General features: G+C 41.0%; 2 protein-coding genes across 2 annotated transcripts; one reads left to right on the top strand and one right to left on the bottom strand.

The window, feature by feature from the left end:
• Nucleotides 1-2,656: 2,656 nt before the first annotated feature.
• znf281b (zinc finger protein 281b) lies at nt 2,657-9,636 on the bottom strand. Its single transcript, XM_056365194.1, has 7 exons — nt 9,499-9,636; nt 6,684-7,208; nt 6,380-6,493; nt 6,110-6,233; nt 5,074-5,157; nt 4,827-4,945; nt 2,657-4,417 (listed from the first exon to the last, which is right to left on the bottom strand). The coding sequence occupies exons 2-7, from the start codon at nt 7,134-7,136 to the stop codon at nt 2,789-2,791; spliced, it is 2,523 nt and encodes an 840-aa protein (XP_056221169.1). The 5' UTR covers nt 7,137-7,208; nt 9,499-9,636; the 3' UTR covers nt 2,657-2,788.
• Nucleotides 9,637-12,328: 2,692 nt separating this feature from the next.
• LOC130162975 (G protein-activated inward rectifier potassium channel 1-like) lies at nt 12,329-25,569 on the top strand. Its single transcript, XM_056366908.1, has 3 exons — nt 12,329-14,095; nt 22,453-22,669; nt 23,096-25,569. Exons 1-3 carry the CDS (start codon nt 13,427-13,429, stop codon nt 23,767-23,769), a joined length of 1,560 nt encoding a protein of 519 aa, XP_056222883.1. The 5' UTR covers nt 12,329-13,426; the 3' UTR covers nt 23,770-25,569.
• The last annotated feature ends 289 nt before the right edge of the window (nt 25,570-25,858 follow it).

Consider the following 25,858-nt stretch of genomic DNA (forward strand, 5'->3'; position numbering starts at 1 on the left):
ACACATATCTATCTGGGCATCTTTCAGCCGTTACTGACAAAGCTGAAGGTTGACTCTTGCAGGAACTTTCAGTGCTTTTAAAAAGAAAACCACACACACCACGTACTTTTTTTTTTGTAACAAAAAGTTTTTATTGGCTTCTCTAATCCGTTCATCATCTCAATAACAGGTACAGCCTGGGAAATCATATCACAAGGGGTCTAGAACAAATAAGACAAAGGAATGGGGAGGCTTCTGCTACAAAATTTGGTATTGAGGTGACAGAAAAAAGCCATACAAAAATGTCTTTATCATGCATACTGGAGAAAAACTCAAAAAAAAATTGAGAACACACATTTTTAGTGTTTTTGTACATTTTTGTAAACAATATCCTTCTAGAGATCATATCAAAACACATTATGGCAAGTAACAAAAATAAGGGATATAACATGAGAAAATGAATGTTCTATGAGGCATCTAGAATGCAACACTGCTTGGCGTGGATGTTTTTACAGAAAAAAAAAAAAATACATTTGCATTTTGAGTCATTCGCTCTATAATTGTAAACACAGGCAGTGTTAAATGATTATACAATATGTCGAACCTATACTACAAATATTTCCACTACATACATGAAACGCGTGTCCCTGCTTTCTTACGCTTTAGTGATATGAGGTATATTTAGGTCAATCTTATTGTCTTTTTTTTTCTCTCCTTTAAAAGCATAGTGTGTGTTTGGAGTGAAGTGGCTGGTCAGTCAGTCTTTGTTCCCTGTGATCTGAGCAGCTTCAAAGTCTCTTGGCTGTGGAGCTCACAGACATAGGAAAAGGAAAAGGGGGGGGGGGGTCTCACAGGAAATCAACTAAATTAAATATCAACCCTGGCTGCCGGGATAGAATGGCTTTAGCCACGGAAGACAAAGAAGGCCATTGTTTATTCTTGTGAGTGCAGGGCTGCAATTTGGGGAGGGAAGGTGGGTATAACTTCAGTTGCTGAGCTGTTTTTTTTTTTTTGAAGCAGTTTCTTGCAATTACTAAAACAGTGGGGTTAAAAACAAAATCATTAAAAATAAGAAGAGGGAAGGGGGTAGGGGTGTAGGTCCGGTGATTACATGCCAAAAAAATATCTGCTACTGAGTTCTGTTGTGGCTAGTGGAGAATAAATAAAAGGGTTTGGGTATGCATCCAACATACCCATGGGATTAAAGATATAAGGGTTCCAGCATGTCAGCCCGTCTCTCAAAACACTTAAATACAAAGAGGTACTCTCAAAATATTGTATAACAAAATTATGGCAAATCATCTTTTTACAACATCACCCGACAAACCGTAAGAAAAAGATCCCCCGCCCCTCCCCCTCTCTTCTACCCTTGAGAAAAAGCAACAAAATACATTTAAATGCCCATGGTCATGCCTAGTCAACCCCTATCAAACCCCAATAAACAATAATCCAGCCCTCCCCTTCCTCCCTCCCAGTCACCCACCCACCCACCCACCATCCATGCCTCCCTCCCTCCCTCCCTCCTTCCCACCCACACCTCCCTCCCTCCCTCCCTCCCGACCCCCATTCACAGTTTTCTCCTCTTAAAATAATATTAATAATCATTAGCATAATACTCACGTATCACATATGCAAATTGAATGGGTTGTTGTTGTTTCCAATGATGATTTGTTTAAAAAGTGCTTGTTTGATTTCATTGACACAAAAAGGAACAGCAAGGAGTGGAGCAGAAAAGTGGTGACTTGTTTTTTTTCTGTTTTTTGTTTTTTAAAAAGAAAAAGAAAAAGAAATCACTTCAGCAACATCATGTTAAAAGATCACGGATTGGCGTGCATTGCATTCTGAGACAGCCATGATGGAGCTGGGTAGAAGTTTGTCTAAGCTGTCTTTTCTACTGGCCACTGGCGGGCACAACCAGAGGAGTTGACAGGCGTCAACAACTGACACTGTGTGTCGATAAAACAAGTCAGTTATGTTCAAGCATCCTCTTCACCTCAGAACATGCTGTGTGCGCACCATGGGCTGAACTCCACTAAAATTTGCACTACCTCGTGTACACATGTGGCTCTCAAAAGAAATGTGGATGTCTTCACATTGACACAACAGTACCATAATCTCGACAAAGCTACACGCAGTAGAAACCAAACATGATCATGTATTGTAATTTGTTGTTCTGACGAGTTAAAAAAACAACAACATAAAAACAAAATCAAAGCTTTGTAGTCTCAAAGTACACCTGTAAAAACTGTGCTAATTGCATCTCATAATACAAAGTCTTATTACACAATTTTGCCTATTTTCCTGAGTTAAAACGTTTCTTGTAACAGACAATATATATTTTTTTGCCATTTGAATTCTGGGCCTTTCCCTGCCACAAATGTTATTATTATTGAAGTTATCAACATTATTCATTATTACTTTACAATGAATGGTATGATGATTGGTAAAACACAAGGGTTCAGGAAAGAAGTAGAAGAAAAAAAAAAAAAATCAAGCAAGTTTATAGCTACCCTCTAAATGTTTTAAATTACATTTAAATCTACGGTACGTTCATATCAAAATCACTACTCTTAAACAAAAATTAAGCGACTAAATACATAATAAAAATGAGAATATTTAAAAAAGAAAAAAAAAAAAAAGAAAAATTGCATTTGAGGCCATGGAAGACCCTCCCTGGTCATTTTTGTATTAACATTTAATGGCAGTGTTTAAAAAACAAAACTTTGCTACAAGAACAAAATTAGGATGGGTATAGGGACTGTATGGACAGTAACAGAACAGCCCCCACTGGATTCACCTTGTTTGACCCTTATCTGAAACTTTGGCTTGTCGGGGTTTTTGATCCTGTACTCACTGGCTCACTGACGTCAGCTAACAAACTGGTATACCCTGAGAATTCTGACACTGGAGTCCGTATTCGGTGGTCGACCTCTGCCCCAGGATCACTGCCATAGCTCAGAGGGGTCCGGCGCCCTGACTTGAACTGGGAGCCAAAGGCCTGGGCGAAGTTCTCAATCTGGTACGTGGTTTCTTTAGGGGGGTTCAGTGGGGACAGGTCTGGGTAGCTGGAACCGTTGGTGGGTGCAGCGCTGCCTCCAGCCTTGGGCTGCTGCCCCTTGGAACCCTCTGCCGGGGCAGTCAGGTCCTGGGGAGGTAGGTTGAAGGCGCCGGGGGAGTGCTGCTTCTCCAACTGCTCAGTCAGCTCCTGAGATGGAGTCAGCTGCTGGTGGCTGGTAGATTCCAAGCTGAGGTGGTAGCCTGCCTGGGAGGGCGAGCCGACGAGCATGCCATAGTGGGACTTTGAGGAGGACGAGGAGGAGGTTGATGAAGGGGCGGCGATGGGCAATGGGGAGGAGACAGCAGGCGGGTAGCCGCAATCCAGAGGGGATGTGGTGTACACGTGTTTGTCAGAGAACAGGGGCCCTGTGGGACTGGAGCTGCTAGACAGGAGTGGGAAAGGCCCTGTTGGGCCAAGGCTGGGGAAGGGTCCACTATGGCTGGTGCGCTCCAGGGCCTGCAGAAGGAATTTTGAGTACTCGCTCATCACTGCTGTCTTATCACCACCATTGGGCGAGTCATCCTCCAACTCCGGAGTAACAGGGGCTGCTGGTTGGAGGTCAACATGGTGTGGATGGTCTGACAGGTCGAAAGTCACGTCATGGTGGTGTGTCCCCTCTGGCTTATGGCTATAATGGTCTAGCAGGCTTTGCAGTACCTCATCTGGAATGCCCGACTTGTCATGCTTGAGTTCCAAAGGCGACGAGTCCAGCATGGCCAGTGTGGGCTCGGGCCCCAGGGAGCCCTGGATTACACTACTGCCCTGGGTTGCCATGTGCAGTGAGCCAGCTCCATAGTCATTGTTAACTGCATGGAGGTAGCGCCGCTTTTTCACAAACTGCATTGCATCATCGTAGTTGCTGCTGGTGGTGGGCCCCTGCTTGTTGCCCCCGGCTCCCTGGAGTAGACCCATGTTGTCAAGGCCAGAACCCTCCACATGATCCATGGAGCCAGGCTTCTGGCCCAACAGTTTTTGTCCATCAGCACTGTCTTCCAGAGAGAGGAGACCCTTGTCAAGACCCTTGCGGCCAGCTTTTTTAAAGACCAATTTGGGAGTACGTCCCTGCATGCTGGGGCCAGAGCCTGAGGGGTGCTCCATGCTGAAGTCCTGCAGGCCCAGGTCACGGGCCATCCCCCCAGAGGATGAGGCTGCTGCCAATGATGCTGAGGCATTCTTCTTCCTCTTGCGCTCACCGCCCTCACCGTTTTTGGACTTGGCCCTCTTGCGTCCGGAGGTGGTAGAGTTTCCCTGAGTGAGTGAATAGCTGCCCTGGCCAAGCTCCGCTTCGCTGAGCTCCAGCATGCTTGGGTCCAGGCCCTTCTTTATGGCTTCTCCACAAGTCCGTTTGTGCTTCAGTAACCGGTCTGTTCTAGAGAAAAACTAAAAGTAGGCAGAGGGATGACAGACAAAAGAGAGAAGTATGAGCTTAGTCTCAACTGGATGGACTGCATTTGTTTCAAAATATTATTTTCTTATCTTAAAAACAGAAGTAAGGCAGAGGTAATTGGCTAGTTTATATGACCGCATTTCACGTGAACATTATATTCCTTGACCTTGTCTGACAAGAAATTCCACTGAGTCTGGTCTTTAAAAGGGACTTTGGGTGTGGTAAGTACAGAAATACAAAATTAAGACTGCTTACATGCTAATGATGATAATGACTCAGATACTATTCAATAAAAGGACCATTTAAAATCCATCAAAATGAAATACAATAGTGACAGGAAAGATATTTTAAAATACAAGAAAGCGGTGGGAAGCTACTTAGTAAACAAACTATGTTGCCTACTTGTTGGCAGGTATCGCAGCGATATGGTTTCTCGCCACTGTGTGTCCTTTTGTGTCGCTCCATATGGTACTTCTGGATAAATCGCATATTACACTGGTCACAGCTAAAAGGCTTCTCTCCTGCAAAAGTCAGCAGTGACAGTATTAGTGCATCTTTCCAGTTTCTATAAACTGATGAACTGCAGACAAGTGAAGGCATTCGTTCCAAAACACTTCCGTTAACTACATATCCAAGTACAGAAACTCACCACTGTGGATCTTCTCGTGCCGCTGGAGCAGGTACTTCTGAATGAAGCTCATGTTACACTGACTGCACCGGAAAGGCCTCTCACCTGTGCGATCAAGAGTACAACCATCCGCTCACCACATTAATATGCACCCAGCCTGTCACATAACTATGCTCACCACATGGTCACAATGACAAGGAGCCTGTGGCATTTTGTCAAATGCATGGTTCATGAATACACATACATTAACAGTCTACACCCTAACTATCAACAGATATGTTGAAGAAGCTGCACAGCTTTATGGATTTAGAACAGCAAAGGGCTCCTTTGCAGAAAAATGTTTAATACAATATATAATTCCCATGTCTAAATTGTACTAAATACTTTAGACGACACAGAATGTTTGTCAGATAAAATAACACTAGGAAGAAATCAAGACAAAACAAAATAATTAAATAAATTGAGGCTGTAAAAAAGCTGAATTTTCCTTTAAATCACTTATGAGTTCAAATTCAAAGAACCACATGAGGAATTCCCAGCAAAGAGAATGACTAAGACATCCAGAAATACATGAGTAATCACTGAGTCATCCCCGGCTTTAGTGATTGTCTGGTTTAAATAAATTCCCACTGAAGCACTGACGGGGAGATCAGTAAGACTCACAAAGAGTGCAGTTGCTTTGTTACCTGAAATTGATTTTGTTCTGAGAGTGTTATGTTTATTAATGATAAATCTTATTTTGTATTTACTCTGTCAAACTTTGGCAACATAGCCATATCCCCACTTGCATATTCAGATTCCCTCCAAAAAGATATGGGACTGAATATTTCATAAAAATTTGTCAGCTGCATTAAATTCTGACACAACATTGTGTTATATAGAAGAAAGAAGCAGACACTGTCTCAGTATCTGCTCTGCTTTTCACTTAACATGTTATGTGTGTATCTTAGATCAATTTATATTTTTTGCTATAAAAGCTCTGATCAGCAAAGAAAGTTTAACTGTGGAAAGCCTAAGGAAAAGAGTAAAGCACTAACAAGCAGCGAAAGTCTCTCACCTGTGTGTATAAGCACGTGTCTGCGCAAGTGGTAGGAGCTGCGGAAGGCAGCATTACAGTGCTCACAGATATGTGGTTTTGAGTTGGGGGACAGGCAGGCTCCATCTGCATCCAACATCATGGCCTAGAAGGAGAAAACCATGAGTACAAGTGGTACAAGTAACATTTTGTTGACCTTCTGTTAGCATAAATGTGCAGATATTTTTCAGCCACACAACACATATTTTTCTGGGTGTGCTGAAGGGGAGCAGGAAAACAGAAGAGATTAACCTTTGCAGCATCGTTGCGTTTCCTTCGGGCTTTGCCTCCCTGCCCGTCCCCGTTGCTCCTCCGCCCTCTTCGACCTGCGGACTCTTTTGGATCTTTACCTGGTCTTCCAGGCATCTAAGAACAAAGAACAGAGTATGTATACCAGTCTGCAGATGGCACTATTGTAAGAGTAAACAACAATCTTTAAATAAAAGCCTTTACATTACAATTCCTGACTTTGCAGTAAAAAAGGAAACTAAGCAGAAAAAGGCAACTGAACAATATATCACTTGAAACAATATTTAGAACCACCATGCTTCCTCACCGGTTCTCCAAGGGAACGAACATTGCTGAGGCTGAGGTCATGCAGGAGCATGTTCTGGTGATTTTGGTGGTGGTTGCCGAAAGACATGTCCGGCATGTCAGTGCCACTCTTCCCCGCGCCCCCTCCAACACAGTTCACCCCTACACCTCCGCCCCCGCCATAGAGGGGCATACGGTAATCCAGCTCACTTAGCCTCTCCTGCTTAATGCCCATGCTGTGGAGGAAGCCCCCTGTATTCGCAGCAGTGGCGCCGTGGTGTTCTGGAGGTGAGTCACGTTCTTTCTTCAGGATCATTTCCTGGGGAAGCTCGCCCATGACGGACTGGGAGGCCAGCCGTGTAAAACTGGTGACGGGTGGCAGGTGGCTGAACATAAGCATACCTGGTGCAAAATTGGGGTCCATGCCACCGTTGCGCAAAAACTCATTGCCTAATTTGTCTTGGATAATACTCATGGTGGTGCTTTTGCTTTGTGCAGGGGAGAAGGAGGGCAATAAATCTAAAGAGGAATGCAGGAGGAGAACATCCTGAAAGAGAGGGCAGATTTAAAATGTCATGTTAAGTATTGATGATTACAGACATGAATAAGTATATAAAATCCAAAGTAATTGTCACATGTTGTCTTTGCTATAAAATCTCTTACAAGTATTGCCAGTTAAGTAAATTTAGTCACTGCTACATAGCCTTCACAGTGTGTACTGCATGCACTTCACTGTTCTCAGAATTTCCCCTCAGTCAACCATTAATTACTTGATTGGATTTATTGGGCTTAGCACTTGGTTACGTTACTGGAAGCCTTAATGAATATTTTGCACAAAATACATTTAATTTACACTGTTGGGGGGAAAAAAACAGGAGAAACCTTTAAACTGAAATAAATTCTTTACTTTGTACAGGTTTGCTGAAATAAGGCAGAGCATATTAAAAAATTTTAACAGTGGAATAAATAAATAAATACTGGTAATAATTAAATGTGATTTATGTATCAGTGTAGAAGAGATAACACTGATCCACTCAATTTACTGTACAGGTTTTCAACAAAATCAAGGCTATTACTAGACTTCCCAAGTCTTTATCTTAACCCTTCCAACCAAAGGTTTTGGCACAGCTTACTCAAGTAACCTTCCAAAGCTTACACGCTAGAAAAATCAGTATCTCACAAATATGTGAAAGAGACGCAACCATTACCACCTCTTTACCAAACTGAAAAGGCTGAGGTCAGCCATCTGAGCTTGAAAGTGAAAATACTTCTCTATAGCATGCATCAAATAGAAAAGATTGATTAAAAGAAAACTGTAAGAGAAGATAAGGTAATGTGGTTCATGTATACCTAGGTGTTGGTTAAAAAAGGTACAGAGAAACATACATTAAGGATGAATGGTGTCAGTGATCTATGGTGTATGAGGGTTTAATTAAGTGACTTTACAGTAAAAATTGTCAAATACCATCAAATAAGTGAAACTTCAGAAGAGAAATGTTTCAGTCAAATTTGTTCTATTAGAAAAAGATTGTCTCTATATTATTTAATCTACATATTGTTTTGTTTTTACCTGCGACATTTTGCACCACATGTGACTTGAATAGTAGCCTAAATAAAATCTCTACTAAAGATCACTATTGTTTTAACCCTTTGAATCATGCTAGACAACAATACGTGCTATCTTTGGCTAATAACCCAACATGAATGCAAAAACTAGCGTCATTGGTTCTAATACTGGCAAAGGAATCGGTTCACTACACTTGCCTAAAACAAACAATATTTAGGTCAAATCCGGCGAGACATTTCAGTGATTTTAGGCAGGCGCAGTCGGGTGACTAAGCGGGACGTGCATCGAAACGAGTACAGCAGAATGACTGGAGTGAGAATTTATTATTTAGTCTAGACCAACCGACCATTTGGCTGCGCGACACTGAATTCAACAGAAAGCGGATGAGCTTTTGTGATGCATAATAGTTAGCATAGTTAGCTAGCAGGCTAGCCACAATGAGACACAATCAGCGTTATCTTTAAGTCTTCAATCAAAACAATCATGCAAGACGTCCCACAAACCATAATCACGCGTTCAAATAAAGTCAGATCAACACTCAAACTTATTGGAGCTGAAATTAGCCGTTTGTAGTCAATACATTTATAATTTGATCCGTTATGGCCAATCTAACGTAACCCGGTGTTGCTATCAAGCTAGCTAACGCTAAAACAAGGATCCATGATTTGATGCTATTAACTCATATAGTGACTGTTTAAACGGCGATACTATGTGGTGGAAGCAAGCTTAAACCAAATAGCATGAAATCGTCAGAAAGGAGTGTAATAGCCGTCGATAAGGTGAAATTAAACAGCCAGTTTACTTTGAAGTCAGGTCAGCGGCATGAATTGCTCATTCTCCAGTTCCCAAGCTTTGATGACGCTCGTGAAATCAAATCTGTCTGGCTGCGAGCAACGCTGGCGCTCTATTTATTGATAGCTAACTTTAGCTGTAATTACAACGGGATAATGCTCACCAGCACACAGAGCTAGAAAAACATTCCTCGGCGCTTACGGTACATGTTGACTCCAGATCCTGTGGCCAAGCTAAATAAAACTGTAGGCTTCGAGGCGACTGTGTTTATAACAATCAAGCTGCCACGAGCTAGCTAGCTAGTTAGCGGCTAGCTGCCCCGACTGAAAACCCGCATTACGGCCCATGCAACAGAAACAATGATGCTGGCTCTCACTGCATCTCCCGTTTGCGCCGAGCCAGACGTCTCCGTCGCCTAAATCTCGACAAAGGCCGAGCGCTCGCCAAAAATAAAAAGTCAATTTAGTTTCCCACTCACCTACACATGACCGCAGTTGGTTTCAAACGTGCCTGTATTGTCTCTGTATTCGCCGCTTAGGGGTTTTATTGCCAAAACATTGTTCTCCGGCGGTCGCTGCTTTCTTCCATCTTGTCCTGGCGCGGGGAATTATGGGTGTAGCGGACGGGTCGTGAGAGGAGACAGGCGAAGGCTGCCGAGGTTTGAGCGAGTCTTACTGGACAGTGATGTAAACACACTTAAAGGAGGTGGACCTGAGGTGGACGCATTAACATGAGCATGCAGTATAGTGCAATACAATAGGCCTGCCACGAATTTGACCTTATTTGCTAAAACGTTTTGAAAGGTACTGAGAACACTGAACTCACTGCTGTTTACTTAGACTGCATTTGCTAAATAGGATTGCATGATAATTTCATGTTTATTCAAGTCTGTCTCACCATATTGCCTCGTGCAATCCTAATGAGGCTTGCACAGATTTATTTCACATGAACATGGTTAGGAATGCTTCAGCTCTCTTTTTTTCTGTCAGTTAGATCATTTCTATCAGGTCAAGCAACATGAGGCCTTGGATTGTGCTGCTAGAATTTGAGTTAGCAGCATGAATGAAGGAAACACCAAATATTATCATGGCTCGATTACCAGCCCCTGGGCTCCCCCTCCAAAAAAGATTTTCATAATCTAATTAACTAAAAAATTAACTAACTCTAACCCTAAGTATTATTACTTAACCTTTTAACCTTGTCTTGCAGAAGGTAGGTGTGCCAACATTTTTAAATTTAAAGTTAACACCTTTAATGGTTGAGATTAGGTTTATTTTTCTTGAGGTTTATCTGGATGACAGACTTAATTGACTGAACGGTTACTATGGATAATGAATTGTCTAAATTGTCATCAGGTTTGTTTTTAGATGGAAACTGCATAAGCACACTGCCTGTTGCTGTGAATGTGTAGTTTGAAGTCATCACAAATTTCATAAGGGAATTTGCACCACATAAGTGCAATATCAACTTAGTTGGGTCTTACATTGTTACCTTACGTTGTGGACTTGCGTTGCAGAGGGACCCTTTGTGTCAAATCTCTTTTTATACTTTTTATTGTATTTGTTTATATTGTCCTCTGTGCATACCTCTAAATGAAGGTGATGGTGGGGGTCAATATGGACCCAGTTTTTGCCCTTGGGCCCCCTAATATGTTAATCCAGCCATGACAAAAGCATACATGAAGTAGTGCCCTTAAATGTGACAGTTTTATCACCAGTTCAGATTTTTATTACAGTAAATGGCGAGTCTGTGTTCATAGAACTTTGTTATGTTATTCCTTAGATCGAGCAGAAAAGATTCTGTTGGTGTGAGATGGACTCATGTAATCAGTGTCCTTTCCTTTGAAATGTTGAGGCACTATATCTGTGTTTGAGTAGAACTGGTTATTTTGATTGCTTGCATAATAATTCTTGAAAGCTTTTCTTTTCCCACTGATGTATTTTTCATTTAATATCTAATATCAGCAAGTATTAGAAGTATATAAGACAGTGTTTGGAATTTTTTTTACTGCACTTCGAGCTTGTTTAGCATTGATTCCTGAGGACAGAGTCAAGAGTCAACAGCAAAAACAGTCACAATGCAAAACAACACATCTTTAATCGTTGACTGAAGAAACAAACATGGTTTTCATCATCAGTTTAATTGCCCGGTATCCAATTAATGTATCAAATATCACAATTTTGCTTCGGGGGAGCTTAAAGCAATAAAGTGCTCACTTAACAGTTCAACGTGACAAATTATGATATCATTATAATCTTGTTGAATTTCATTTGAGTTGACTCATCATATCACTTCCCCGCTGTATGACTAATGATACGATAAAGACATTTGTGTTAGGTGAGTTATAGTGTTTCTGATAATAACGATCAACCAATTTAAAGCCACATACTTACTTACTATCAAAAGGTTAAAGACCTGTGTAACTAAATAGACATTTAGAGTCTTATCTTTGTGAAGTTTAGAATACTGAGTTTTTTTCTATCAGTGAGATTATGCTGTTGGTGTTACCGGTTACATTAGGCTACATCTGTCTGATTTTTTTTGTCTTCCATATTCATATTCATGTGTTTAACATACTCTTCGTGAACATGGAACAGCTGAGTAAAAACTGAAATTGATGTTTTGACAGTTGCATTTCATAAATGATAATTGAGAGTTGTGTGGATGTGAAAGAGCGTCATTGTTTATAAGAAGTTTAGCAGCTAAAGAGATGTCATGCCGTGTGAATTGTCCCTTTGTGCCCACAGTTCAATTCCATGTCCTCTGCTGATATGAAAATCATCATTATTGTGTTGTGTAGTTGTTGATTGTCTTTTCGTGATCATTTCTTGTTCTCAGGTCTCTCTTAATCTCAATGAGACAGCCCGATCAAATAAAGATCAAATAAACAAATTATGTCCAAATTCAAAACCTCCAACCAGTAAAATTACTTTAACGTGCTGTTTTCATTGCAATTTATTTTGTATAAGCAGTCCTCAAACCTAATACTGAACAACTCATTGTGTTCAGCACTTAATTTCCTGCTGGCCTGGGACCAACTGTCCAACTGCATGTTTCCTTCTTTCTGTACTCCTCATCAGCCTCATAGCCTTTTGTACTCAGTTAACTATAACAGCGAGGTAAACAGGATGTTCTACAAAGTGGGAGATGTGATATATCACTGACAGTGATGAAGTAATTAGAGAGGAAATCACAATATTGTAAAATTCTCAAAGCATTACAACCTGATACTCTTTACCTACTTTTACAGAGACATCACACAACCTTACAACTGGTTTATTGAAAAAAAATACACACTACAGATACAGTGTTGATGACATCATTGCCCTCATTAGAAATGTACTCATCCACAGAAAATCACAGCAATGATTTCATGCTCCAATTGTGTAAATTGCTTTGACAACAAATATATATACTAATATGAATGTGATAATATAGGGACTGGGGTGAAGCATGCTTATAGGCTATGGTAAGCCTACTACATTTCTTGAACAACCCCTTTAATATTCCAATAAACATGTAGTTTTGTTGAGACATCCCCTCACAAACTGTCTGAAACTATAAACTGAGTATTCCCCTGTGCATATACTGTAGTGCTGATCATCTACAGTTACTGGCATCGCTCAGGTTTACTTCCTCTGCAGTTACACTAGGGGGAACCAAATAGCCGCCAATCACCACGAGTACTTCGAAAAACCAATTTTATAATACAGCGTTTTCCTCAAGATAGAGATAATAAGGCGACAGGAAACAAATTTCAAAGTAATGTGGGGGAAAATAATAAAATGAAAAGAAATTGCTCACGGTTGATTTCATTGTTACATTGTTTGCTCGCTCTGATGCTTTTACCTGATTGGATACAGGCCAAAAAAAAAAAAAACATTTCCCTATCTATAAGCCCACATCAGGTCCCCCACCCTTGTGTGAAAGAGAAATTTGCCACCCGTGCTGCAGTTCCTCTACAGTCTTTAATTTGAAGTCACTCCTACCAGAGCGTGTTCCCTCAGGCAGAAGTGCGCACTGTAGCCTGCCATTCACATTTAAAGGGTTGCTGATGGCAGAAACTCAGTGGATCGACCAAGGACGGACCTTTGAAATCAGCTTTTGTGTAAAATGTGTTTTTGAATGAGTTTCTTTTTTTTTCATGCATGGATGACACCTGAACAAAAAGTTAGCACCTGCAGGAGACTCATTTGCGTAAAGGACCGAGTCTGAATCATGTATTGCGCAGAATCTCTGCTCATTTAGGATTCATTTACACGAGAGGAGCGCATCTCCATCTCACAGGATGCGAGTGGCGCGCTGAATGTTATTGCATGGTTTTGGCCAGGGGGGTACCAAACTTGCGTAAAGAGCCTAATTCTGCACGTGTATTGATCGCCTGTCACAAGTAGGAGATTGATACAATGTCAGCCATAAGGAGGAAATTTGGAGAGGACTACAAGGTGGTAAACACCAACCGGGGCATGACTTTTTCCGCCCCGGTGAAGAGAAAGAGGCAGCGGTTTGTGGAGAAGAACGGCCGCTGTAACGTCCAGCACGGTAACCTTGGCGGAGAGACCAGCCGGTACATCTCCGACCTCTTCACCACGCTGGTGGATCTCAAGTGGCGCTGGAACCTGCTCATCTTCATCCTCACTTACACAGTTGCATGGCTCGTCATGGCTTCAATGTGGTGGGTGATCGCTTACATCCGCGGCGACCTGAGCCACGGCGGCCACGACTCGTCCTACACCCCGTGCGTCGCCAACGTGTACAACTTTCCCTCCGCGTTCCTGTTTTTCATCGAGACAGAGGCGACCATCGGCTACGGCTACCGCTACATCACGGAGAAGTGCCCGGAAGGTATCATCCTCTTCCTCTTTCAGTCGCTGCTGGGGTCCATCGTGGACGCGTTCCTCATCGGCTGCATGTTCATCAAGATGTCGCAGCCCAAGAAGCGCGCGGAGACGCTGATGTTCAGCCAGGACGCGGTGATTTCGCAGCGGGACGGGAAGTTGTGTCTCATGTTCCGAGTGGGGAACCTGCGGAACAGCCATATGGTGTCCGCGCAGATCAGGTGCAAACTCATCAAGGTAGGCTACAGGTTATACAGCGGAGGAGCGCAATGTCTCCAAAACCATTAAACAAGTAGGCGCACTTTGGCACAGTGAGCATCTGCCTCCTTCTTCATCTCAACTCTACAAATGCCACTATCAAGCCTGCGACTAATTGACAGTCTCTTCATTTGTTCTGAAATTGCTCATTATGTTTTATGAGTGCTTTCCAAGTCATGCATTGAATTCCCATTCATCTCCAGAATTGATTGCATTCCCTGAGGGTCTCTGTGATTTGTAGAGAGGCCATGGTTTTAACATGAGGCTCCAACATCAGATGTATTTTAATAAGTGACCATTTACATTTACCCCCTGCAGCACTGTGGGATTTATCAGGAGTCTTCTGTTTCTTTCTGCTCTCCTCCCTCTTAATCTCTGAGCTGCTGAGTGTGTTGCCTGGTACACTCAGGGTCATCACAAACTAACCCCCCCCCCCCCCCCCTCTCCAGTCAGCAGAATCGCTGTCAATAGGCTGTATATCTGAGTTCAGGCTCTGTTTCAACTGTCCACAGATGAGATGAATGGTCCCCCAGGGGACAGTAGGTGCGAAATTACGCTTATTGAATAAAAGATCTATTGAACCAATTCTTATACTTAGTGGAAAAAATTAGGTAAAGACTGTGTTTCCTGAGGCTACTCTCACCTAAAGACAAAAATACCACTAATCTGAAGCGCTGGGTGCTCCATAAGACAGTATATATACACCTATACATACGTATAATCTTTTTTTTATGAAGAAGTCCTGCATTCACTTTCTGTAGCAGACTTCAACACATCTCATACACACAGTCCAAACACTGGTAGATATCTGAAAGCTCTGTTGTGACAGGGAGAGTTAGTTTTGCTTATGTCGTCTCTGCGGAGTAGTCTGATGATCTCAAGATGACACTTTACTTTGCAGGGTTCTTGCTCTCTGGTGGTTCTCAAGGGAGAACCATCATTAAGCTCCCAGTAGGCCTATGTTAGTATCACCATGACTGCATTAATATGGTCACACTTAATGCTTTGTGCTGCACCCTGATTTTATCCAAGCATATAATTTCATTTAAAGTATCATTTTCTGTCCAGTGTCGGACATTTTTTCTTTTGATTAGGATGAAAATAAACTGAAATGGTACCCAGCAGAGAAATAAAAGTGACTCAGTTTAACACATTAAAAGCTGTGATTAAATAACTTATTATCTCTAATGTTTCAGCCCTCTCTAGGACGATTTTCATTTCATTTCATTATCATTTGCTTTTTAATTAATAGCCCAGAAAGGCAAAGAAAAAATATGTTCTGCCTTGCAATTAACAGCAAGGCAGAAATGCAATATCATCAACTTTTCTCCTGCCACAGAGAACAGTAGTTTCATTCAGGCAATTTAATATTCTGTTATAGTTTTCTGTAACTTCTACTGCTTTCATCCTATTAATTCAAAACGACTGAAAGCAGTTGGATGTCCACCCATGGGGCACGCTGTCATGTTTGAGCTCGGTCAGATTTGTCTGCACATGATGTTGCCTCAGTAGAATTACCTCTTTTTTTTAAGGCACATGGGACCACTTCAGATTTATTATTAAAGAAGAATTGTTGGGATAGTTTAAATTATATTCTCTGTTTGATACCGTAACACAGTACAACTACTTTTAGCTGAAATTTGATTTGCACCTAATCAGCTCTCATTCATAACTTTTAAAGCAGAACATGGTGCAACAACTGCTACAATACTGCTGCATATCAGACACATTAAGGAGAACCAGCAGAGTACATTACCTAATCTTTACCTCTAAGGTCTTTTTTAATGAATCGGCCTGAGTGTAACATAATTACTGCAAACCTAAATACAGTGGGAACATTTACTGTTTGAATTGCTTTCACCCATCTTTTTTTATTTTATTTTCAGTCCTTGGCTTTCTATCAGAGATCAATTGATTCGATTTAGGTGATGATCCTGATCTGGGATTTCTGCCAGTAAATAATGATCTTTTAAATGAGCATTAAATTATCTTTTAAGCCAGAGCTATTCATGTGTTGGTCGAAGGTCAGACATCCAGGACTTTCCTAATTGGCTGCTAAGGAGCATCACATTCAGTGGCATCAGTCATACCCAGAGGACAAACAGTAACCAACCAAAACATGCTCTCCGAGTTCACTTTTATCCACTGCAGTTTCTGATGTTCGCTGCAGGATAATATCGTGAAACAGATGTAGTGATTTGTCATATTTGGATTGTTGATTAAATGTGCAGGATACCACTGTAGCATTGCCGCTGAATGGAGCGTTGCAATATGTCTTTTAATCTATATTAAAATTGACATTGTAGAGCCCATAAAACTATGCCATCGTGGTGTCAAACTGTACAGTGTACAATGGGGTACTGTAGAATAAATTGACTCTACATCACCCGGTAGTACTATACCTGCACTGTAGAAACAACACCGTGACTCGTGTTCAGGTAACACACAGCTCAAGGTCACTGTCAGATGGGTTGCCCATAAAGCTGACTGGAGAAATGAGGCATGCTGCAGTAAATCCTAATGATGGAGCTGTGTAAACGCACTGTGGCATGGCACCTGCTATCAATTGTCAGGGATACTCAGGGATAGGTGTGGGCTGTAAATTCTTATGGGACCTGGATACTCTGGATTTTGGCAAAAATTAAAGTTTGTCAGGTTCTTGATCAGCACTTGTGTTATTTACAAATCATTAAGCAGGGATGCAGCTATCTTTTGCAAATTTTAAAACAGCAGCTTGCATAAAATAGATGGCATGAACGTAATAAGCAACTCAAGCACATTATACTGGTGCATTTTAACTCTTTTCAACTTTATTTTGTTCACAACTGTATATACTTATCCAGGAGGTAGTGAGAGACCATAGGCATTATTTTTCCATTGGCTATCATTAGTGTCAACCTTATTATTAGTTGTTATTATTAGTAGTTTTCCAAAAGATTGTTGCTCGAAATATTTTATAAGACAAAAAACCCACCAATCAAAAGGTTCTGCTGTTACCTTGTGATTGGTGGGGTTTTTCCCCCACTGTGTTTACATGTGACAGCGGGGCTGTTTGCTTACATGAATTTTACCAGTTGAAGGTCTGAGAGTAGAGTGAAGTTGGAGCAGCTGCTGGTTCTGGAAGGGTTTTTCTCCAGTCTTAATTCCCATTACAAACAGTATCCTCACTGTCGCTTAATATGGAAGCACTGTACTCTCATGAATGGTGTAACAACCACATTGGTTTATATTATGGTCCCCAGTTTTATATATTTGAACTTTGTTTCTGAGAAATCATCTTTTGTCCATCAATTTGGTCCAGTATGAATACTACAATACACATGAGCCTTGGCCACTGTTACTATGGCGAAAGTCAGATGTATGAATCTGAGCGGTAGCAAATTCAAATTCAATGCTTTGTTGTTGAATCTGTGAAGAAAAAATGCTGCCATAATTGCTGAATTCATCCAATTTTGACCGAGAATCCAAAAGTGAATTGATTAAAGCTGCAGTTGTGCTGTTTTCTCAACAGATTCTTTAGCTTTCCTCAATCGATGGCATCACACATATCAGAAAGCCTTGTACCTTGAATTTTTTTTCTCTTTTTTTTTTTTAAAGAACCAGATATTTTACATATCTAACACAACTGTCAAGATTGTCAATGTCAATAGCTCCTCACAACTCTATAACGTGTACAAGTGTGATCCCACACAACCGTCACGAAACCTTGCTGGAATGCAAGATCTTTCTAGTAATTCATACCTGCCAGGAGGGATCTTGTTAAAAAGAATGAATAAATAAAGGTACTTTTTGTCAAAACAAGGTAGTAGTCAAAGGAACAGGGACCCTGTTTCTGAATGTGAGTAGAAATTATTTTTAATGCAGTTAAACACACATTTTGTGTCAAGGGTAAAGAAGTTGCGAGTGCCTAGACTTGTTACACAATTTTTTGACTTACATACAGTTTTATTTTGAAACATTATCCCTTGGCAGGACTCTCACATTTCTCTATAACCATAATGTATATTAACTTAAAAAGATAACCTTGAATTCCCATTAATATTAATGCACCTTTCATTAATAAACCAATAGAATGTAGTGGTGCACTGACCCCTGCAGCACTAGCAGAATATGATTTTAAAACAGGGAAACATGTTTGCATCTGGTTTGGGGGGCAGCGCGGCAGAGGAAACCCACCCACACTCTAACAAGACAAAAAAAAGTGCTCAGACAAGAGAGAAAGCAAGCAGCAGCAGCAATGTGGAAAACCGGAGCCAACAAAAAGACAGAGAAGCAGAGGGAGAGAGTGACAGCTGGGCGGTGCTCGTCAGTGTCAGCAGAAGCTCGTCGCAGTAGGTTGGTCCACAGCGGGAGACAAGTGATAAGGGCTAGTAGTAGCAGATAGACAGGCATGGATGCAGGGGTTTAGCTAGACAGGCAGGCAGACTTGTCAGCATGACTCGCAACATCTGCCACTGTCTAACTCTGAAGGACAAGCAGAAAGAGGAGAAGAAGGAGGTGAAGGGACAGATGAATTAGCTTTAATGGTGCTGTCAAAAGATTGGTAATATGGTAGAGCTCAAATGTGACGTCTGCGTGAGCTTTATGTTTGATGTCCAGCTTAAGCTTCAAAGTCTCCAGCTGGACACACACGGGCATAAGCACACACACATTGCACATGCATGGTTGTATTAAAGACACACAAACATACAAGTACATGTGTGCGCATGCGCACACACACGCACGCGCACACACACGCACGCGCACACACACACTTGTATAACTTTGTCTGTCGCTGTTTGTGTTTCTTTGCATCTCTCTCACATACACACCTGCACGCGGGCACACACACACACTGTCAACTGAGGAGGAAGTGAGTCACCAGGGATTGGGCCTGCTTTCACTCAACCAGAATCTCAGGTGGCTTGGTAAATTAAGCACTCCCTCTATATCAGGTCCTCTTACAAAGGCCATTAACTTTCCCCCTGTGAACACACAAGGCTTTCACCCTGTTAAAACCATTCAGTGTTCAGTGTCGAGCAGGTCTCTCCTTCCTTGGAAGAGGTATAATTTTGTTGTAACACCATGGTGGTAGTCAATGGAGCCATGAACGAATGGCCTAAATATGACTTCCCAGGAAATTGGTTTCCAATCTCACTGACTTGTAGGAGCATTGCTGACAAACGCAACACGTGCCTGCAGCATCTCAATGACAATTTACATTTTTAAATGATTGGGGGAAAGAAATGAATTAATATAAAGACATGGCAGGCTTTTAAAAATGATTTAATGTGCTTCTCTCACTTATAGTAGAAGGAGGAAGCTTTTCCTGAAGCAGAGATTAACAGCAATATGGAAAAATCAATTGAAAAATTATCACACTTGTATTTAAATAGTATTAAATTAAGAATTTTGCCTGTTTTGGACACTGCTGCAGGATGGGGCCAACAAGCTGATGAATTAATATTTAAATATAGATATAAACAGTTCACATATCAATGTAAGGAATAGCAGTGGCAACAAAATGACAAGAATACCCTGAACACATGTACTTTAAAGCACAGGCAGGTGGTGTGGCTTTTTACAGTCTTTCTTCTCTTTATTTTAAATTTTTTTTTGTCAGGCGTCCACACTTTTCAACAGTGTTTATCCTGATTTAACTTCAGTGGCCATGAGGCATAGGCTCCCTGGCTGCGTATTTCGGGAGCACCCATCATTTATACAGCATGATGGGTGACACGTTCCCTCACCGAGGCAAGCCAGAGATCTGTGGGCACAGACGTCTTCCTGTGAAATGTCACATCCCTCTGTCCTCAACATCACTCTGAATACAAATGGCAGTCTGTTTGCCATCTGTGGACCAAGTGGCTCCTCACTCAAAGGGCCAGAGACACTACTCTGCATTCAAGTTAACATGAGGCGACAGGGAGAACTATTAGAATTGAGCCATTTAGGAATATAACTTAGTTAAGGTAATACATTTTATCTACTGGGACAGAGGATTTAATTTTCTCTCTTTTTTATGCTTTTTATTCACTCGTACTGATAGTGGAATTCATATAGGTTTCAGAGCCGTCTGATTGAAACAAACACATTTTTCTTTGTTAATCATTCATTCTTGACATACCAACTAGATTAACAGGTTTGCATTTGACAGGACAAGAGAATTTATAAGCTCTAAATTTCCTTTTTTCCACTTCCTTGAGCTTCCTTTCTAATTCCATGTTTTAATTTAACAGCTACTTTATTTGATTGAGCTCGGTTTCTGAAGAGCGAGCACTAGTGTCCTTTCCTTAATCTAATGATACTTGCCTTTGAGGACAGGCTTCTACAGAGAGTTTTTAAGTACTCTAATGTTCTGGCAATGAGGAGGCGTGTACAGAATAAATGATTAGGTCAAAGTGTCTTAAAATATAAATTGTAACCATGCTCATGTTGTCTGACAGAGATGTGAGGGAAGCGGGAGGCCACTGTTTTTCACACCCTTGCTCTCTCCTTTACACAGCATATTCACCAGTCAGTGCACAGAGTACAACATCAAGGTCCTGTGAAGTGTTGTTCCTCCCCTGGGTGTATTGTTCCGCTCTCTATCACTAAATGCCAAAAATATGTCCAAATGTTCCTTTTCAAATCAAAATCTACCCCTGCCTCTGCCTCTGCAACAAAAAACAAAAAACAGTTTTGTTGACTCATCCTGAGCTGAGAGAAAAAATAGATTTTTGGGGAGATTCAACCACCTCTTCTCATTTTACAAAACATGCAGGTGTGTCAGCAAACTCTAAAAAAATCCCACTAAAGCAGCTGTCACAGGAGTGTGTTTGGATGCCATCACATCAACATGAAATCCTAAGACCAAAGATAAAAACGTCTCCTTCTTCTTCTTCATCCCCTTCCTCTCTACGTGGGGATGATGTAAGAAATCCTGAACAGCTATGATCACTTCCAGTTTATAGGCTTTGTCCCGCCTGCTTTTCGGCCCTAAAATCAACTCCCGCCTAAAAGAGTTATTTATAAGTTTTGAAATTGCTACATAGCGTGAGCATTAACAGCTGTTTACTTAAGAGTCTTGCCAAGAGCCATTGTTGTGTTTTCATTGACCTCTGACTCGGTATCAGAAAATCAGAGTTTTTCCAGCCAAACCGGGGCTAGCTGATTAGCATGCAAACTTCAGTAGAAGAAAATAGGTGATAGAAATAGAAGTAAAACAAGAGTTAACATTGTTGCTCTCCACAAGTGGAGAAAGCTCTGGGCGAATAAAGGTTCAAGTTTGATGCTGAACAATTTTTCTAGACCAGTAAGTGAACAGCTGAAAATGTTAATGTTGATATGTAGCAAAATCAAAACTTACAAATAGCTCCTTTAACTCTCGACCCAACATCCCACTCCCATTTCACATGGAACCATATCGAATCACAGAACAAAATTACCATCTCAAAGTCATTTTCATGCACACTGCTTCAGTTACATTCCCATTAGGGTAACATCTGCAAAACATACATGCACACATATCTATATAGTATCTGTAATGGGTACTGGATGAAAAATATCTATCAAAATGGCACAAATTATACAACAGAGATACATAAAATCTCTCCCTGCTGGCGAAGCAGGCCTCGTAGACTGCACACCAGCAAATCCTGTGGGTCATAAAAACCCTGCAAGATATAAAAAACAAGGCCTTGAATTTTTTGGAGGGACTCCATTCACTGGCTTGTTGATAATATTCATCCCTGCCGTCTGTCAGGACCACTTGCTTTGTTCACTATATTGTCAGACACCAGTGGTTGTGCTTTATACAGCTGAACCGACTGATCCTTAAAAAGGACAATTATGATTGTGCCTTTAACAGCTGGTCAGAGAGGTCAGAAGCAAAGTGAGTTACACCTCTGTTTTGTTTTTACTCAAATGAATAATTTTCCCTTTGCAAAGGTTGACCTTGTGTCAAAACAAATAATAGCTGTAATAATTTAAATCTTATAAGCAACTGATTTGTATTTATTTATTTATTAGAAAAATTAACATTGAAAAAAAATGAACACAATTTTCCCTCTGAATTTGTGAACCCTAAAGTTTTTGAAACTGCACCACTTGAAGATACCTGCTGGGAAATTCAAAGAGGGGAATTTAAACCACATTACTACAGAAGCATGGAAATATTTCAGTGCTATAAATAAAGTGCTATTTAAATTCAAAATTAAGCGGTGGTTAAATGTCACAATTAGGCATTCACTTGCTAATACAATTATTATTTGCTTTCATAACCCTGTGCTCTGACCCCGCTGTAGAGGAGAAAAGTTGAAAGAATTATCCTGAGTAGTAAGTAAAAATGTAAATGCCATGTTTGTTTGTTTTTCCAGTCCCGGCAGACACCTGAGGGTGAGTTCCTGCCCCTGGACCAGTGTGAACTGGACGTGGGATTTGGGACGGGGGCGGACCAGCTCTTCTTGGTGTCGCCTCTAACCATCTGCCACGAAATCAACACTAAGAGCCCATTCTTCGATCTGTCGCAGCGCTCTCTCATGAATGAGCAGTTTGAGATTGTTGTCATCCTAGAGGGCATTGTGGAAACCACTGGTTAGAGCTAATTATATTTTCTTACACCAATAGTGTGTTTAGTATCTATCTATCTATCTATCTGTATATACATACATACATGTATATGTATGTGTATATATATTTTACTTTGAATAAGCATTGTTTCATCATCATTTAGCCTGTGGCCTAGGCCATTTCTCAGTAATATTTAACAGAATATTTAATTTCATGGTCTTTAAATATTCAATAGCACAAGCTCTTCTCCATCTCTGTCATTTTTTTTTTTTTATTTCTGTCTCCCTTTTCCCTGAAAGGAATTCACCACTTTTCTTTTCAGTTCCCTGTCTGGCTTTCTGCCCATTTTTATTTAATAGCCCACTTTCTGAAGTAATATATCCTTTTTGTATTTTTCTTGTCTGTATTTGAAATATTCCTCAACAGCAATGTCTCTTCTTTCATTCATAGGTATGACATGTCAGGCGAGGACATCTTACACTGAGGATGAAGTCTTATGGGGTCATCGTTTCCTCCCTGTCATGTCACTGGAAGAGGGCTTCTTCAGAGTCGACTACTCCCAGTTCCACAACACCTTTGAGGTCCCTACACCTCCCTACAGTGTCAAAGAGCAGGAGGAGAAGTCCTCACTGACATCACCCAACCCTCTGCCTGTTGCACCCAACCCCTCCTCTCCTCTGCTGGGCAATGGCGGCCGTGGAGGCCGCAGGGAAAGACTCCTGTCAGCCGACTATGCAGATCACATAGAGGACCAACCTTCTAGACTGCCCAGCAAACTCCAACGCATGAGCTCCACCAAGGAGGAGCTCCTCTGGAGGGGGCTGAAGACAGGGCCAGCATTGCCAGGGGGGAAAGCCTCCAGCACAGGAGACTTGCCACTTAGTATTCAGAGGCTGAGGTCCAGCTCCATCCCAGCTGCAAGGCAGGGACATCCAGAGGAACAGGTCCAGCTGTTGTCCTTGGACGGAGATGCCGAGGAGGGTGAGCTGGAGAAACACAGACTGCCAGCAGCCAGTAGCACCATCTCTGCTCCAACCCCAACACCAATCCAGATCCCTTTGGTAGGGAGTCGGCCGGAGGACAACCTTCCCCCCAAACTGCGCAGAATGAATGCTGACCGCTGAATTCTGCAGTCTAGTTTTAAGACTAAAAAAAACATTTTGAAAATGAATCAGGCTTGATGGGCATTGTATATACATAAAGACTACTGTGATATAAGTTTTTTTTTTTTTTTTTGCAGATTTTGTCCAGTATTTTACATTTACTTACTTACTTAGGCTCTCTACTAGGTTGTCCATTGCCACAGATAGAAGGACAACACCAATAAGCCATCCATCCGCTCATACTGTGAGTCGTTTTTTGATAGATCACCATCTGTGCCCCCTACTGACTTTTAACACTTCTGCCCTTTTGCTTGTTTCTTTCACTTCTGTTCATGGAGTCGCATCAAAGACTTTCTGAATATCTCATACAACACATTTTTTCATAATTAAGACTGACCTGAATTGACTTTTCACTAAACCCCTCCACCAAACAGTGATTGTCCAATCAAAGCATAGTGACCATAGGCCTGTCAAGTTCTGGATTTTCCCTCAATACTCAAGTGGTGCACATGGGGCTGTAGCAAGCGTGATAGTCATTTAAAGAGTTTGGATGGAAGTGTCTTTCTTTTAACTTTCAAAAACACAAGAGCAAAAAATTGTGAGCAAATGATTAAACTGTGTGTTTGACTGCTCTGAAGCAAACGTTTGCATGTCCTACTAAGAAGTCTACAACCTGCAGCGCTAACCAAACGCGACTTTCAAGGCCAAGGAGCTTGTAATTAACTACCTACTTTACAGTCATTTCTACAGGTTACATTAAAAAAGAAGCCCAGTTCATGACTAACACATTCACTGTTAGTAATTTTTCACTGTGTGGGCATGGAAGCTGTCAGAGTTTAGGCTAATGTTAGCAACTGTTGCCTGCTCTTTATTTGATTTGGGAAATGTTACATACCATTAACCCGAGCCAGTCCTACTACCTATTGTTATGTTTCCCAAACACATTAGTATTCAATCTAAAGCCTTTTCTCTTCTAATAATAATAATCTTAAAAACTGAAAATATATTTTGTAAAAATAATAATTGGTAAGTGAGCTACGCAGTCAAACAGGGTTATGTAAGAACAAAATAAAACAGCGATGATCTCACATCTTTCCTTCACACTTGAGTGACTAGCTCTACACAGCAACATGAGAACAAAGCTATTTTTTCTTTTATCACGCAATCATGTACAGTATATAGCCACCAAGTGTGTAGTTTTAAAAAGAGTTAGACAGAGTTTTCATGGAGCTAAAGTTTTGTAACTTATGTACAAAATCGACGGTTACTGGCTAGAAATGAGAAACCTGCTTTTGTCTACCTCTGTCTGAAATCAAAAACCCATTGTTTCTAAACTTACTGAGAAATGTGAGTGATAAAATACCTGTTATCACTGTAAACTGCATACATGCTGTGTGAGAACGAAAGCTTGGTAGGTATGGGGCTTAGCGAACGGTCAATCAACATGAATTGGGTGAAAAAAAATTCCTCAAAACTCTGGCACACAAGTCAGGTTGATACACTGTATTTGCTTATCACTTGTACTGATTATTTGTGTATTTGAATGCACATTTGAGTTGTATGTTTACAACTGTACAATTTTAACTATTTCTACCCTTTGGTGCAGTGTTTGCATTGGCATACGCATGGGTGACCAAATGTAATCACATGTCAATTTTGAACTACAGACTTTCTTTCATCATGAACTGATTTATTAAAATGTAAAACAAAAATCTGGGAATGCAGGGATGCTGACATCAGGGGACACATATTATTGCCAATATAAAGGTAAGATAAAACTTCATATTGCAACTACTAAATAATAAATTCTTTGAAATCACACCTGTGTCTATGTGTACAGAATTTCTTTCCATATGCTGCATCACATTTTCTGTGGGACTCCAGTTGTGTATGTGCTGACTGTCAACATTTCAACACCCAGAGGTATTTTAGCCGTCATTATGCATCAGTAGCTCATGTGTCGCCCACTGTGATGGTTTAACCAACATTCATCAATTATTAAAACCTTAAATGTGAGTGTGAGTAGCTTCTATTTTGAAGCAATTTACAAGAGGGCAAGAGTTCAGGGTAAAAGAAACTTAAAAATGTTAATTTACCAGGTTAACGTACG

This window comes from Seriola aureovittata, chromosome 21, assembly GCF_021018895.1.
Source record: "Seriola aureovittata isolate HTS-2021-v1 ecotype China chromosome 21, ASM2101889v1, whole genome shotgun sequence".
Classification (NCBI taxonomy): domain Eukaryota; kingdom Metazoa; phylum Chordata; class Actinopteri; order Carangiformes; family Carangidae; genus Seriola; species Seriola aureovittata.